The sequence below is a fragment of the Nyctibius grandis genome, chromosome 6 (genome assembly GCF_013368605.1).
Source record: "Nyctibius grandis isolate bNycGra1 chromosome 6, bNycGra1.pri, whole genome shotgun sequence".
Lineage (NCBI taxonomy): Eukaryota > Metazoa > Chordata > Aves > Nyctibiiformes > Nyctibiidae > Nyctibius > Nyctibius grandis.
In genome coordinates this window covers 35,127,852-35,141,434 of record NC_090663.1, presented here as the reverse complement: position 1 = coordinate 35,141,434, position 13,583 = coordinate 35,127,852, and the positions used below count along the sequence as shown (strand labels likewise).

The 13,583-nt window shown below is 44.0% G+C and overlaps 2 protein-coding genes across 2 annotated transcripts in view; one reads left to right on the top strand and one right to left on the bottom strand.

Annotated features, from left to right (window-relative positions):
* Nucleotides 1-1,739, bottom strand: part of MICU3 (mitochondrial calcium uptake family member 3) — a 62,627-nt gene extending 60,888 nt beyond the window's left edge. The window contains exon 1 of the mRNA XM_068402896.1: nt 1,458-1,739. Coding sequence (XP_068258997.1) covers nt 1,458-1,739 — 282 coding nt within the window. The remainder of the gene's footprint in view (nt 1-1,457) is intronic.
* Nucleotides 1,740-8,106: 6,367 nt separating this feature from the next.
* FGF20 (fibroblast growth factor 20) lies at nt 8,107-12,607 on the top strand. The gene is given in 4 exon segments (XM_068403928.1): nt 8,107-8,202; nt 8,204-8,636; nt 10,970-11,073; nt 12,362-12,607. Coding segments are annotated over 4 exon segments (879 nt in total).
* Nucleotides 12,608-13,583: the final 976 nt, after the last annotated feature.

Here is a 13,583-nt window from a genome sequence, read left to right as displayed (position 1 = left end):
CATAAAACCAAGCAGGTTAAATTTTTTCTTTTCCCCCCCCGGTGTTTGTCTTTGAAAAATAGTCTGTGTATACACAAAAGATAAAAAAAAGTAAAAAATGTATTTTACATTTATTCAAATATAACCTTAATTCTGACCTTGCAACCTCACGGCTTTGACAGTGATATGTGTGAAAATTCAGAGTTACACATCACACTGTATTGACTTTTCAAGGGTGCAGCAGCCATATTTCCCTTGAAAGAAGACTGAGAATTAACACCAGGTAAGTAAACTTCTGTCAAATCAAAACAGTATGAAAGGCTTAAAGAGTTTGTTTTTGTTCCTCTGTGCCATTGTAACACACTCAAGACCACAAGTACATGAATAATCAGAAATATCTGGCTCAACTTCCCTTCATAAAGGATGCTGCCAACAGAATCTGCCTTTTGGCTAACAACATTCATACTTAAATCCAAGGCCTCCATTGCAAAAATGTAGATCCTCTTCCCAAATATAAGATAAACTTGATCTACAGAAAGCAGGCCGTTTGCACCACTGATTCCAAGTCCTAGCAGATACCATACCGACAAACTGTCTAATCATGGCTCTTGACATTTTAAGAAACACCCGATTTTTTAACGAAAAAAAACCCTGTCATTACCATATGTTACATTTGGCACGGTGCAGGAGTTTCTCCCTATCACACGAAACTTCATTTTTCATGTTCAAGTCAACTGTTTTTTGTTACCCATGGTTAGTCAACCAGTGTTTTGGCTGACTTAGTCCAACTGAAGCGTCACTTACTTGCACCAAGCGCTACGCTATCGCTTCTCGTTAAGCTCCAGACAAACCTTCCACTCCACAGAAAATTTTAGATTAAAAAGATAACTGTCCTAAATATAAAGAAGACAAACCCAGGTTTTGCACTATCAGTAGATGTTCCATCTGCAAAATAATATTTTCTATCAAAGAAAAAGAAAGATTTGATTAGGACAGTTCCAGAGACGAAAAGCAGAGTAAGATGCACGCAGTTTACATTTTGGGGTGCAGCGAAGGCGTGCCAAGGCCCGCTGCCCACCCCCGCGCTTCAGTGACAGCTCTCCTCTCCCGATGGAGGGCGGGTGACAAGCTTCTGCCTCTGCCCTCGGCTCCGGGGGGACCTGCCCGCGCAGGCTGCCTCGCCGCCCAGCCCAGGGCCGGCTCCACTTAGGGTCACCTCTGCGCGACAGCCCGGGGAGCGGCTCCGCCGCCGCCAGCCGCCGCCTCCTCGCAGAGACATCTCCACACCGAGAGGGCGCGGAGCGACGTTCCTCCATCCCCGCCGGCTCCGGCCTGTTCCCCGCGCAGCTGACAGCGCCCGGCGGGGCCCCTGGCACGCCGAGCCGCCCCGCTGAGCGCGGCACGCGGAGAGGCCGCGGTGAGGCGGAGAAAGGCCGCCAGCCCGTTAGGCGGGAGGAGCGCGGCGCGCACACACCTACCGTCTCCTTGGCAGCGGCCGCCACGGGGATGGGGAGCAGCGCCCGGGCCCCGCCCGGCTCGGCGGCTGCCGGCTCCCGAGGGGGCTCCCGCCGCCGCTCAGACAGCCGGTACCCCACGTACCCGGCGAGAGCCCCTCCCGCCGCCCAGCCCAGCTCCCGCCGCCACCGCCTCAGCCCCGCCGCTCCGGCCCCGCCGCCGGCCCACAGCCGCCGCGACGGCTGGGCACCGGGCGCGGGGCCCAAGCGGCGGCGCCACCGCAGAAAGGTGCGCAGGGCGGCCATGGCCGCCGCTCCGCCCCAACGACAGGCGGACGCAGCCCCCCGGGGTGCCGGCAGAAGCCTCGCGAGAAGCGGGGAAGGGGTGGGGAAGCGAGAGGCCCTCCAGTCCCCGCCCCGCGCCACCTGCCCCGCCGCGCCGCCACCGCCGGCCTGCACGGGGCTGCGGCTCCGCAGCCTGGCCGGCGGTCCTCCCCACCTCCCCTGGCAGCCAACCGGCGAGGCTGGAGGCACCGGCTTCCGCCCTGGTTGCGGCAGGCGGTGCCCCGCTGGGGTGCCCGAGGGGGGGCCGTGGGGCGCGCCCGGTTCTCGGGACAGGCGGCAGCGGGACGTTTTCAGGCTGCGGCGGGCTGCAGCCGCGTTAGTGCAGATACGAGGTGGTTAGATCAAGCACGGAGAACGGGCACGGACCTGAAGCCGGGCAGTTTACGCCAAAGCGCCTGGGAAGGGTGAGGCGTGGACACCGCCCTGACTGTGGACAGAGGTCGTGCACGGGCCTCACTCCAGTTCGGCTCGCAGGGCACGTGCAGTGGGTGCTCCGTAACGTGCTGCGGAGCCCAACCCTGCGTAGTCGTGGGAGTGTGCCCACACAACCCAGCAATGTGTCTCTGCAGACACCTGGAAGCACTGGCTTTGAAAAAGGAAGAGCCTCCAACCGTGCCTCGTTTGCCTTGTAACCCTGAAGGCCGGAGGTGGCTGCAGTGTCAAGGCTGTTCACTGTTTTACTGCCAAGGCTTTATTAAAAGTGTCCCGTGATCCTAGTTATCCTTATTAGAATGAAGATTGCTGCGGCTTCATCAGTCCTGTAAAACCTAGCAATGTCCCAACCTGTTTCCAAAGCCTTGAAAGCTCTCGGTGCGTACCCGATAAACAGCTGAAACTAAAAGCGTGAAGATTCTTTCAGATACACTGAAATTAAACTGTTGCCTCTGATACTAAGTTAATTTTTGATTTTAAAATTTTCTGAAAGCTGACAAATAGTCTGGCAGACTATTCCATAATTTTTTGAACTGTGCTGTAAGGTGTTCATAAGCGGCACTTAGTCCCATGGGGAACAGTTTTTACAAATGAAACATGAGCCGGGGAGCTAAACAACTTCCCAACAGAGAGTAATGCTCTCCTTTACCATTCTTAGACCGATCTAGATAACGTTCCTTCTGTTCGTTTGCTTACTGCATTGTTTCATTGGGACCCAATTTAAACACTTAATTCCCTGAATACCAGTAGGCTGGAAACTTCTGCCTTCCCCAGGTCCATCTGACCTCTCCCTCCAGTACCTCTCTCTGCACCTCAGGTTCTCAGAAAAGAGGGATTCTCCTGGCCCCTATTTCAAGCATATTTGCTGTTCCTTTCATTTCAAAGTAACCTCAGACTACGGTATCTCCTACCCTTTTATACTCTTGTGTTATGTATGAGGCCTTCTCATCAGGAAACCAGACACTTGCCATGTCAGCAGCCTCTCCTCTGATAAATATTCTTGGCTGTAGGCAGCTTCCTTAGCATAACCAAGCACTAAAGACCAGTTGTTAAAGATGAGCACGTTCTTTTGTCCCTACCTGGTGCTGATGGGCGATAGGCCTTGTCAGGCATTTCATATTATGGCATTCTCCATGGTACAAGCTGTGTTTCCACCTACATTACCTTGAAACTTCATAAGCTGCACACACACATTTCAAGTCACAGCACTCCTTATGGCGTTTTTTGCAATGGTCAGGTGCAGCCTCAGTCTTTTTCTTCTTTATATAAACATGTTCTTCCCAAGTCTCAGCCAGTTTTACTTTTTGTTCCCCTACATCTTTGATGGTTATTATGAACAAGATTTCAGAAAATACACAAACTATAGCTCATTTTAATAGGTTTAAGACACTCTCATGCATTTTTAATTTCTAAGAAACATTTCAGTGGTTATGATATTGTGTCAAGGGAGAACTGTGGCCATGTTTGTCAAACAACAATCTGAGATCACACAGCTGTAAGCATGGCCAAGGTTGCATTACCTCAGAGCTATGTCTGGAAAGGCAGGTATCTAGGGTGAATGATAGACTTATTGCATTTCTTTCAACATTTTAGAATACTATAAGACAATTCATCCCTCAAGTAATTTCCTTGACTTCATTATTCCCATCTGTTAAAAACTAAACATTTTTTTGGTTAATTTTTTTGTCTACTGCTTTATTTATATGTATGTTTCCCAAGTGAAAGTCTTGTCTCCAAATCTGAGCTACATCTCTGTACTTACTGATAAAATGCCAATATAAAGGCCAATATTTAGGTGTCAAGAAAATAATAGTTTCAGATGCTTAGCACGACTGAAGCTCAAGTATTTCTCCTGTAGTTACATGACTAAGCATCCAGTCTGGAAAATTTTGTAGAACGTGGCTCTTGGATCTTTTCAGTTCCAGCTGCTTCATTAGGAGACATCATTCACCAATACAATCACCTTTCTAAAATAGTCTAGTTTTTCCATTTGATGGGAAAAGAAACCACTTTTGGTCAACGTAGTGTCCCAAAGTAAACCTGTTTGCTGGATGACACATCAGTCACCTAAACTGTAGCCATGAACTGTGAATTATCTCCCTGTTCACATTGTTTCCCTGAAATTGGTTAGCCACATTTTAATGACTGTTCAATAACACCTTTAGGCTAATCTTTTTTTCACTTCAAAAAACCCAATACACATCTGTAACTACTTACACCTGGGTATGATAATCAGAATTTCTCTGGTGAGGTGTTTGCTTAGGAGCAAGAGCACAATTTATTTGTGCAGCAAGTCAAAAACCATAAGCTGTCTGCACATCTTATGTGCGCAGATTCAGAAACCATGTAATTTAAACAAATCAAGGTGGTTTTTATCCAATAATCCACTTACAGAACTAATATAAAAGCTGCCAAATGGGGCATTTGGATGTTGCTGTATGTGGAAAAAGGTCCATTCTCACTGGATGTAACTGGATGTAAATGTGTGCTCACTACCTAGCTTCTCTGTCCCATTCTGCTTATACAAGAGTTATTCATGTGTATCCACAAAAACGTGGACAATAAAATAGTGAATCGTAAAAAGCCGTATAAATGTCTGTCTTCATTTAAAGAAATAAAAAAAATGAAGGTCCTAGATATGTAGGACTTCCTCTCCATAGGAAATTAAATTTTTCAGCATTACTTTTCCCTCGTCTAAGTTTTTGTAAATAGGTAGATGTATATATATATACATGTAAGTATAGATGCATACATACCTGTAACTGTATCAGTTCAGAAGAAAAAGTTCTGAATGCTTTTGAAGTCTGTATATATTGCATTTAAAAGGCTTTAGATCATCAGATTATGACCTGGTTTGTACGTGGAGCCTTGAAAAGGATTCTGTTATTTTCTTCCTAGTAAATCTTGCACAAGAATACACCTTGTTTTACTCAGACTTGCAGTGCTCTGAAAGGCTCTCACTGTAACTTCTCCATGTTCTGCTTATCTTGTTGAAAGCAGCCAAACATGTTTTCTTGTCCAAATCTAGGAAGAATCCAGAAATGACCATGATACACAGGTATCACCAGCTGGACATATTCCTTTATGTTCTACTAGGTGGTTTTTGTTCCACCCTGTGTTTGCTTTCTCACGTATTCATGAACCCCCCCCTTCATTCTCCTAGCCAAAATTTTATTATATCATGAAAATTTTATGGCTGGCACAGCATGGTTGTAAGGGCGTTCTAAAATTAATAAAGGTGCAATAAATTGCAGGACATAAAGTTTTACAGCTAACAACTTTTTTTTAACCAACCTGATAGATATATAGATCTCTCTATATATACATATATATTGACTCTATCAAAGATTTCAGTCCATTGCTTTCTCCACTCCCTTGGTAGCCACCAGTTTTTGCCTATGACAATATTCTATTCTTAATACAGTAATTATATTGTCTATAGAAGCCCCTAACTGCTTGCTATGGAAATAAAAACTCGACCACATATGTATTTGTTCAACGACACCGAAAGTGCGGTATCTAGGAAGTATACGTACAGTTGATTAGATTGTACTGTATACTTTAACTTGAATTATGTACTCTTGTAAAAACACTCTTCAAAATTATTTAACTTCCCATGGTATAGTCTCAGAAGGTGCAAGAAAAAAATCTTTCGTGTTATCTTTTCCTGTCACATGACTAGTGCAAACACCAAAAAAATTCTTATCTTTTTGTTTCTTTTCTGGTACTTTATAAAATAGCATAACCGGTTTAGTGCCCAGACATTAAAGACTCCACTCGGAAAAGATCGACGTTATATATTCCACTCTACTTTAAATGTTTCCATTATACAACAGGAAAGATTTAGCCATAAGGGTCTTCCAGTGTGTGATGGCTGAGGATCTTTTTTTAAAAAAGACCTTCTCTGCTGGGGACAGTGGTGCCATCTAACCAGAAGAGCCCTCTACTGTTCATAGGACTCAGAGAGTACTGCTTGGACCCAGCAACACTATCTGTACTGGAGCATATTTAGGCTTGGAAGAATATACCTCCTCCACTTAGCTGTGCCATCCTAGTGCAAGTCCTGCAACTTAGCAGCTACGATGAACAGTTTGATCTTGACCTGCCAGTCATGTCAAAATACTTGATGGGTGTTTCCATCGTTTTAGGTATATTTAATCAGTGTACAGGCTACTTGAGAAATAGGTGCCATATAGATTATTCAACTTTGATCTATTTCTTTGATTTAGCACTGCAATTAAGTAGATTTGGTTCAAAGAGAAAGCTCATTGGTTGATGTTTTACACTGATGTGATAATGTTTACACAGATGTGCTTTGAAATTTCGATTATGGTGGATTTTTGGGTCCCACCACATGACAGGCTCCTGTTATCTGAAAGGTAAAATAATATAACATCTATCTGTAACTGCCTTCAGAGCAGGTCCGCCTGTGCTCTCTTCTGAGGTGATTTATCTGATCATTGTATTTAGCGTTAGTTTTTTCAGTTTTAAATCCCTCCACAGTAAATCACTTGCTTTAAAGCAGCCTTTTTATAATTCAGGTGCACACAGGGGCAGTACTTAGGACTGCAGTGATGAAAAGGTGTAGCATTACCTGCTTTAAAGCACCTGCCAATTAATTAGCCCTATACTCTCCCCAGCAAATAAAGCTAAGCAGTCAAATCCATTTGATCTCTCAGGTTTAGACTGTGACTGAAAAGACCACAGAGCAAGATGGGAGAATTAATCTCTCATGATTCTCTGCAACTTTTTTGTTTAAATGAAACCTTAAACCACCAAGCGATTCTCTCGAACTTTTGAAAGAATTAGCTATGAAAGCTCTTTGCGTTTTATACTCTACTACCATGTTTTAGCATTGGCAAGGAACTGCATTGCCTATCTTAAACACTAAGATGGGTCATGTAGTTTGAACCCTAAAATTCATTAGATGTAACAGAAAAAGCAGCAAAGAAGGCAAAAGTCAAGCTCTGGGTTTTAATATACCATTGTTTTACCATTGCTAATAATGAACGTGTGTTCCACCAATACATTGGTATGCATGAACCATTGTACTTTTGGGATGAAAAAAATGCCTATGCTCATCTGGAACAGGACAGCAGAGTCCTAAATTGGTTCAAAATGCTGTAGAAAGATAACAGAGATCTTTCACTAGATGATATTATTGCTAATTTGTGGTGCTCACAGACTTTGGTGATGGGCCCAATGCAAAACCCCAAAGAAGATGGATTAGATGAGCCATCTCTCGATCTTTCTTTCTTCTTCTCTGCAGGTTTTGGAGACATTTCTCCCAAACCAGGGGCCTGCCTGTTTACGTTTTCAAGATACTGTATCGATATCCAAATGCTATAGATCAGTTTCATGTCACGGTAATGATAAATTAAATGCGAGGGAGAATTTGCAGAGGGGAAAACACCTCCCTGACTATGCCAGTTTCTTTAGAAATTCCCCTCCTTGTAGCTGAAGTGATAAAAGGGAAGGGTAATGCATGTACATTTTATTAGCGTTTTAGAAACAGGGAGTAAAACTGTCAGATCTTTAGTTTTTTTCTTTCATGTGTGTCTGGGCAGGTCTAACCCTCAGGTAACGCCCTTTCTCCTTCTTCCCTCCTGCCTCTCCTTGCACCTGTCCACGCAACGCTCCGGCAGCTCCCGCCCGGGCCCCGCTCCCGCCTGCCCGCCCCCCGCTGCCCGCTCCGCTGCGCGCAGGGGTCCCCACCCGCCGCCGCCCCCGCCGCGCGTATGCGCCCCTTGGGTGCGGGGCTGCGTGCGGCGGGGCGCCGGGGCTGCGCCCGGAGCTCCCTCCCCGCCGTCATCTCAGATCAGAGGAAGGTGCGAGCAGAGGGGGAGTCGGTTTACAATTTCAAACGCAGCCTCCCCGCGGAGGGCTTCATTAGCATATGTCAGGGGGACCGCCGTATATATATATATACACACGCGGGGCGGATAAACACCACCCCGCCGCCTGGCTCACACCGGCACGGCACGGACGGCTCGGCTCGGCTCAGCACGGCTCGGCTCGGCCCTGCCGGCTCCCCATGCTTGGGGCTCCGCCGCGCACCCCCACATGCCCGCCGGGAGAGGCCGGCAGCCGCTCTCCGCCGCTGCGCCCTAGCCCGCTCGCCCCGCACCCCCATGGCTCCGCTGGCCGAGGTGGGGGGCTTCCTGGGCGGCCTGGACGGCCTGGGGCAGCCGGTGGGCGCCCACTTCCTGCTGCCGCCCGCCGGGGAGCGCCCGGCGCTGCTCGGGGACCGCCGGGTGCCGGCGGAGCGGGCGGCCCGCGGCGGCGCGGCGGCGGCGGCAGCGGCGGACCTGGCGCACTTGCAGGGCATCCTGCGGCGGCGGCAGCTGTACTGCCGCACCGGCTTCCACCTGCAGATCCTGCCCGACGGCAGCGTGCGCGGCACCCGCCAGGACCACAGCCTCTTCGGTAGGTGCCTGCGGCACGGACCCGGCCGCGCTCTGCCCGCGGGCGTGTGCGTGTGTGTGTGTGCGTGTCCGTGCGTGTACGCATGTGTGCATGTGTGTACGTAAGTGCATGTGTGTGTACCTGGGCGTGAGCAGTCGCACTCTTGGGAGGCAGGCGTGATGCCAGTGATGCTGGGGCAGGTGGATGAGCTCTCGGTACCGGCTTCACCCTTCGACATTAAACCATGGGGGCTGCACCAGGGCAGGGTAGTGAGGGAGGGTTGCTCATCCCATGCAAGCCAGGAGATAACGCATGGTGTGCCTTGCTCAGCCTGTGCTGGATGTCTCTAAGCACATGCATACGCTGGCAGGTTGAGTGGGAAGGTCGAAAGTCAGACTGATTCTTTTTGTACTCACTGTCTGTATTGGAGCTTCTTGAGTCTTTGTAGAATAATACAGATCGTGGACTCAGGCACGCTGACCCTTAGGCTGCATCGGACCGCTTTGTTTTGCAGGACAGAAAGTTGAAGCAGAGGGGCCTAAAATGCCTCTTTGCTCCCATACTTAAAATGCTTCCCAGTCAACTTTCTCTGTCAATAGACCAAAAGGAGGTGAAGGCAACCCCAAAGTGTAAATGTTTTCTGTGATATAAGAGTAAATCCTAAGTAGCGATTGTAGGAACTGGACATCTGAACAAACCTGCCGTTGTCAACTACGTGTGAGTTTTTGTCTGTATTTATTTAGCAGTCATAAAAAGGTGATTAAAGAGGTTCCTATCATCTTCCCCATAGTCAAAACAATCTGCTGGAATGGCTGTTAATTGCTTTTATAACACATGGATGTTTTCAGAAGTAGAAGAGCAGTAGTCAAACAGACAGTTCTTCTCAGAAGGAAGATTTCCTACAGCGTGTAAACGTGAAATAAATCTTTGCTTTAAAAGAAAAAAAAAAGTTAGCCCCAGATCAAACATTTACTGGGCTTTTTAGAAATGTTCTTCCTTTAGTCTACCACTGTTCTCAGCAGGTTTGTCTGATGTGGTTACTTTGTGGGTTGAATCACCTGCTTATTATAGTTTTGAAAACGGGTGGCTTTGAAAATGATACCAGAAAGACAAAATACTTCCACCTCTTTTTATGGGACTTTCTGCTTTAGGAACTGGAAAACTAGGATGATTTACATGCAATGGAGTTTTTAATGCTTACTCTTTGTAAAGGATTTATTGTCTTTGCTGCTTTGTAACACAAATAAGAAATCTGCCAAAGCTCAATTAAAATTCAAAACATTTAAATTATTGTATAGTCCAGACAGTCCATCTGTCTGAGAGTGAAAAATGGTCCCGAATGAAAAAGAGTAATCATAAATACAGCAAATAAATAGACAAAAAGTCATAATCAAAATCGAATGCGCTATTTAAAACCACTTACCTTAGATGCAGATTTTTTTTGTAATGTTTTGTGGTTTTGCTGCTGCACAGCAAAATCTTAGGTATGATTCTAGAACAACTTCTTTTTGAGGCTTTGTTTACATTGTTAACGACTTCCAAAAAGCCAGTTCACATGTTCCCTTTCTTTCATGTTTTATATATACCGTAATCTTTGCATATTAATTGGTTAAATATGTTAGCATACCCTTGCCAAATTCAGCCTTCAAATAGTGCCTCATCTCCCAGATACTTTATATTATTAATATATATTACTTTTTTGGGCAAATGTAATATAAATAATGCTATAATCCAAACATTAGCAAATAAACAGCGTATTTCATGCACATAAAAAGCCTGCACTGAAGTTGTGTCAAGAGGTGTGGGCCCATATGCTAGATAAGATGTCTGGCAAATACCTTTTTTTTTTTTCCTGTGGGTAGATTCTGTTATATAAAATTCCCATCTGTACTTTGATTTCCATTCAAATGATCTAATAATGGATGTGTTTTTTTAAGATAATGCTATAGAGAAAGTAAAGTATATTTTCAGGTAATTCAAACCTATCTTCCAATGTTTGAGTAGGCAGTTTAGCAAATAGTGTATAATCATTATAGATTGCAACTGCATAGTACTGAAGACTTTAGCCTCAGTGCTGAATAAAATCCTTTCATATTCAGCATAAAAAAAGAGGTTTCTTAAATGGTGTAGGATTCTTGTTCCTAGATGAGGCTTCTCAGACTGCTGTCCTGTGAATGCTGTATACATTTCCATGCAATATTTGAAATTTCAGTAAAAAAGTAGACCACATTTATTGTAATATGTACATTTTCCACTTGCTTTTAACTACATTTTGGATGTTTTTACTGATTTCTGTTACAAGTTGAGTTAAAGCAGTCTCTCTTTTTTTCTTCTTTCTTTGGATATGTGTTCAGGTATCCTTGAATTCATTAGTGTGGCAGTAGGACTGGTCAGTATTAGAGGCGTGGACAGTGGCCTTTACCTTGGAATGAATGAGAAGGGAGAACTCTATGGCTCTGTAAGTATCACTTCTGTGTCAGCTCATGCATGTTGATGTTTTGATTCACTTCTTAGCACTATGCAAACTCCTAAAGTAGCTAGGTGAGGTAGTTTTAGCTTTCAAAACACTAACATCTTTTCCTGCTTTAATGTATAATATATTTTGAAAGTATACGGTATAGCCTTAGATACTAAAGATTTGATGGGAAAAGTTTCTCTGTCCTAGATGAAGAGAACTGAAAAGAAATATTCCTCTTAGATTATGACAAAAATAGCTAACTAAACTATCTATTCAAACAGCATTTAAGTTGTCTGCTGTCTAATTTTATAAATACTGCGAGTGTATCATAGTGCATAATCTATCATGAAAAACATTGAATGTAACTGGAAGATAGTTAAAAGGATAGTTATGGAAGAAATAACAATCAATATAGAATCCTCACTTACTTTATGTATAGCCTAATGTTTCTTAACAAATCAGCAGGTGGTACTTCCAGGTACCAGCTTTTTAACATAAAAGCGTTCTTTCAAATGCTGGGAAAAAGAGGATAATAGCATATCTCACAGTTAGGTCACTGTGATTTGAAAAATCTGAATGATGGAAGAGTACTGACAGTATCTGTAGGTCCCGACTGGAATATCTGTGTTTCAGAATGAAAATAAGCTTGTACTCATTACAGTTGATTTGCATCTGTTGAATAACTTCAAGATATGACCATAAAAATATAATCTTTGACTTTTCCAGTACTATCAGGGTAATAGCAGTCTTAGACTCTTCTCCTTCCAAGTCTTAAAACATCTTGAGATAAAATATTCTGTCTCTCCTGTTCCTTTGGTTGTGGTTAGTCCTGTTTAAAATGTGAGAAGTGGTGCACACCACAAAGAACACATGGAAATACCTTCCTGGTCTGTTACATTGCACCTGAGTCCCTCCACCAAATCTCATTTCTAGAATGGCAGTACCACAAGACAGAACTCTACATAATATAGTTGCTGTAGGTCGGGCGAATTTTAGTTAAATCATAAATAAGTGATATCTTCTTAGAAACTAGAGTTATATCTAATTCGTGTTTAAATTCAAAATTGTATATGTACAGGTCCAGTTTTCAAAAGAATAAAGATTAAAGTAGGCTTCCAAACTCAATGTCAGATCTGCATACTCTTCTTGGATTTGACTTGTTGACAGTTAAATGAACAGTAAGGCCACACAAAGCCTAAAACATTTTGTTTATTGTATTTTTTTTTCATGTGTGCTCAGATACCTAGCGACAGCTTGACTTATTTTTCTTCGCTGTTTCTTTCTGTAGGAGAAACTAACTTCTGAATGCATCTTCAGGGAACAGTTTGAGGAAAACTGGTACAACACTTACTCGTCCAATGTGTACAAACATGGAGATTCGGGGCGCCGATACTTCGTAGCACTTAACAAAGATGGTACTCCCAGAGATGGGGCAAGGTCCAAAAGACACCAAAAATTCACACATTTCTTGCCCCGGCCCGTGGATCCTGAAAGAGTTCCAGAACTGTACAAAGATGTGTTAGGATACAGCTGAGGAAGGAGAAAACTTCTTTGGAAAAAACCCATACTGGAGCTGTTGCCCCTGCTCCCATGGCAATACCAGCATGAGGAACCTGCAGAGGTCTAGGATGCTGTATTGGAAGAAGCTGCTTTGTGACAGGCAAGCCTCTGTTTTCTAACCTTTGGATTTAGGAGACAATGCCTTAAAGCGGAGAATGGACCAGCCTCCTTCAAACTTGCTGAACTGTTTGGTAGCCAGTATCCAGAGGGAAGTTGGAGTGTGACTTTTTTAAAAATAAACTCTTGGCAATTTTGTCTGGATTACCTGTGGTCTGTAAATTAGCAAAGAACTACCTGTATCACGTGGACGAGACAACAGCTGGAAGAAAGAAAGAAATAGACTGTAAAACAGTAATAAATCCTGAGAACTGCATATGAAGTTTTACTGACTCCACTTTGGTGATGGACCTTAGATGTCGCTACATCATAGTCAGAGCTGGAACTTTTCTTCAGGATGGACCTATTTATACATCTCTAGATAGCATATATTTATTTTATATATTTATTTATTAAAGAGTTTATTTTTTACTGGGATATGAAGAGAATACAAGCCCTTAGCCCCAATGAGAAATCATTTACAGTGCCAATATTTACTCTGAGTAGTGTCATGATACAGAAATAACATTCCATTGCCATGCATCCAGAACCTGAGCATTCATATTTCATTGACGATCAGTTACAGATAAGGTTATATTTTAGGCACGTACCGTTGCCTTGTGACTATCCTTATTTTGGAAAGAATGTTTAATTTTTTTTTTTGACCTATGAGAGTGCCTTACAGATCTGTATTGAATTCAAATGCACATTTAAAAAGGGAATTAAAAATTATTTCACTTTATTGGGTTTAGTGTCATTTTTAAACAGCACACTATGTGTAATGTTTCAAAACTGCAACAATTGTGGAGTGGATTGCAGTTACCTTGAAAGAAAAAGTAGTATTGGCTCTTGAA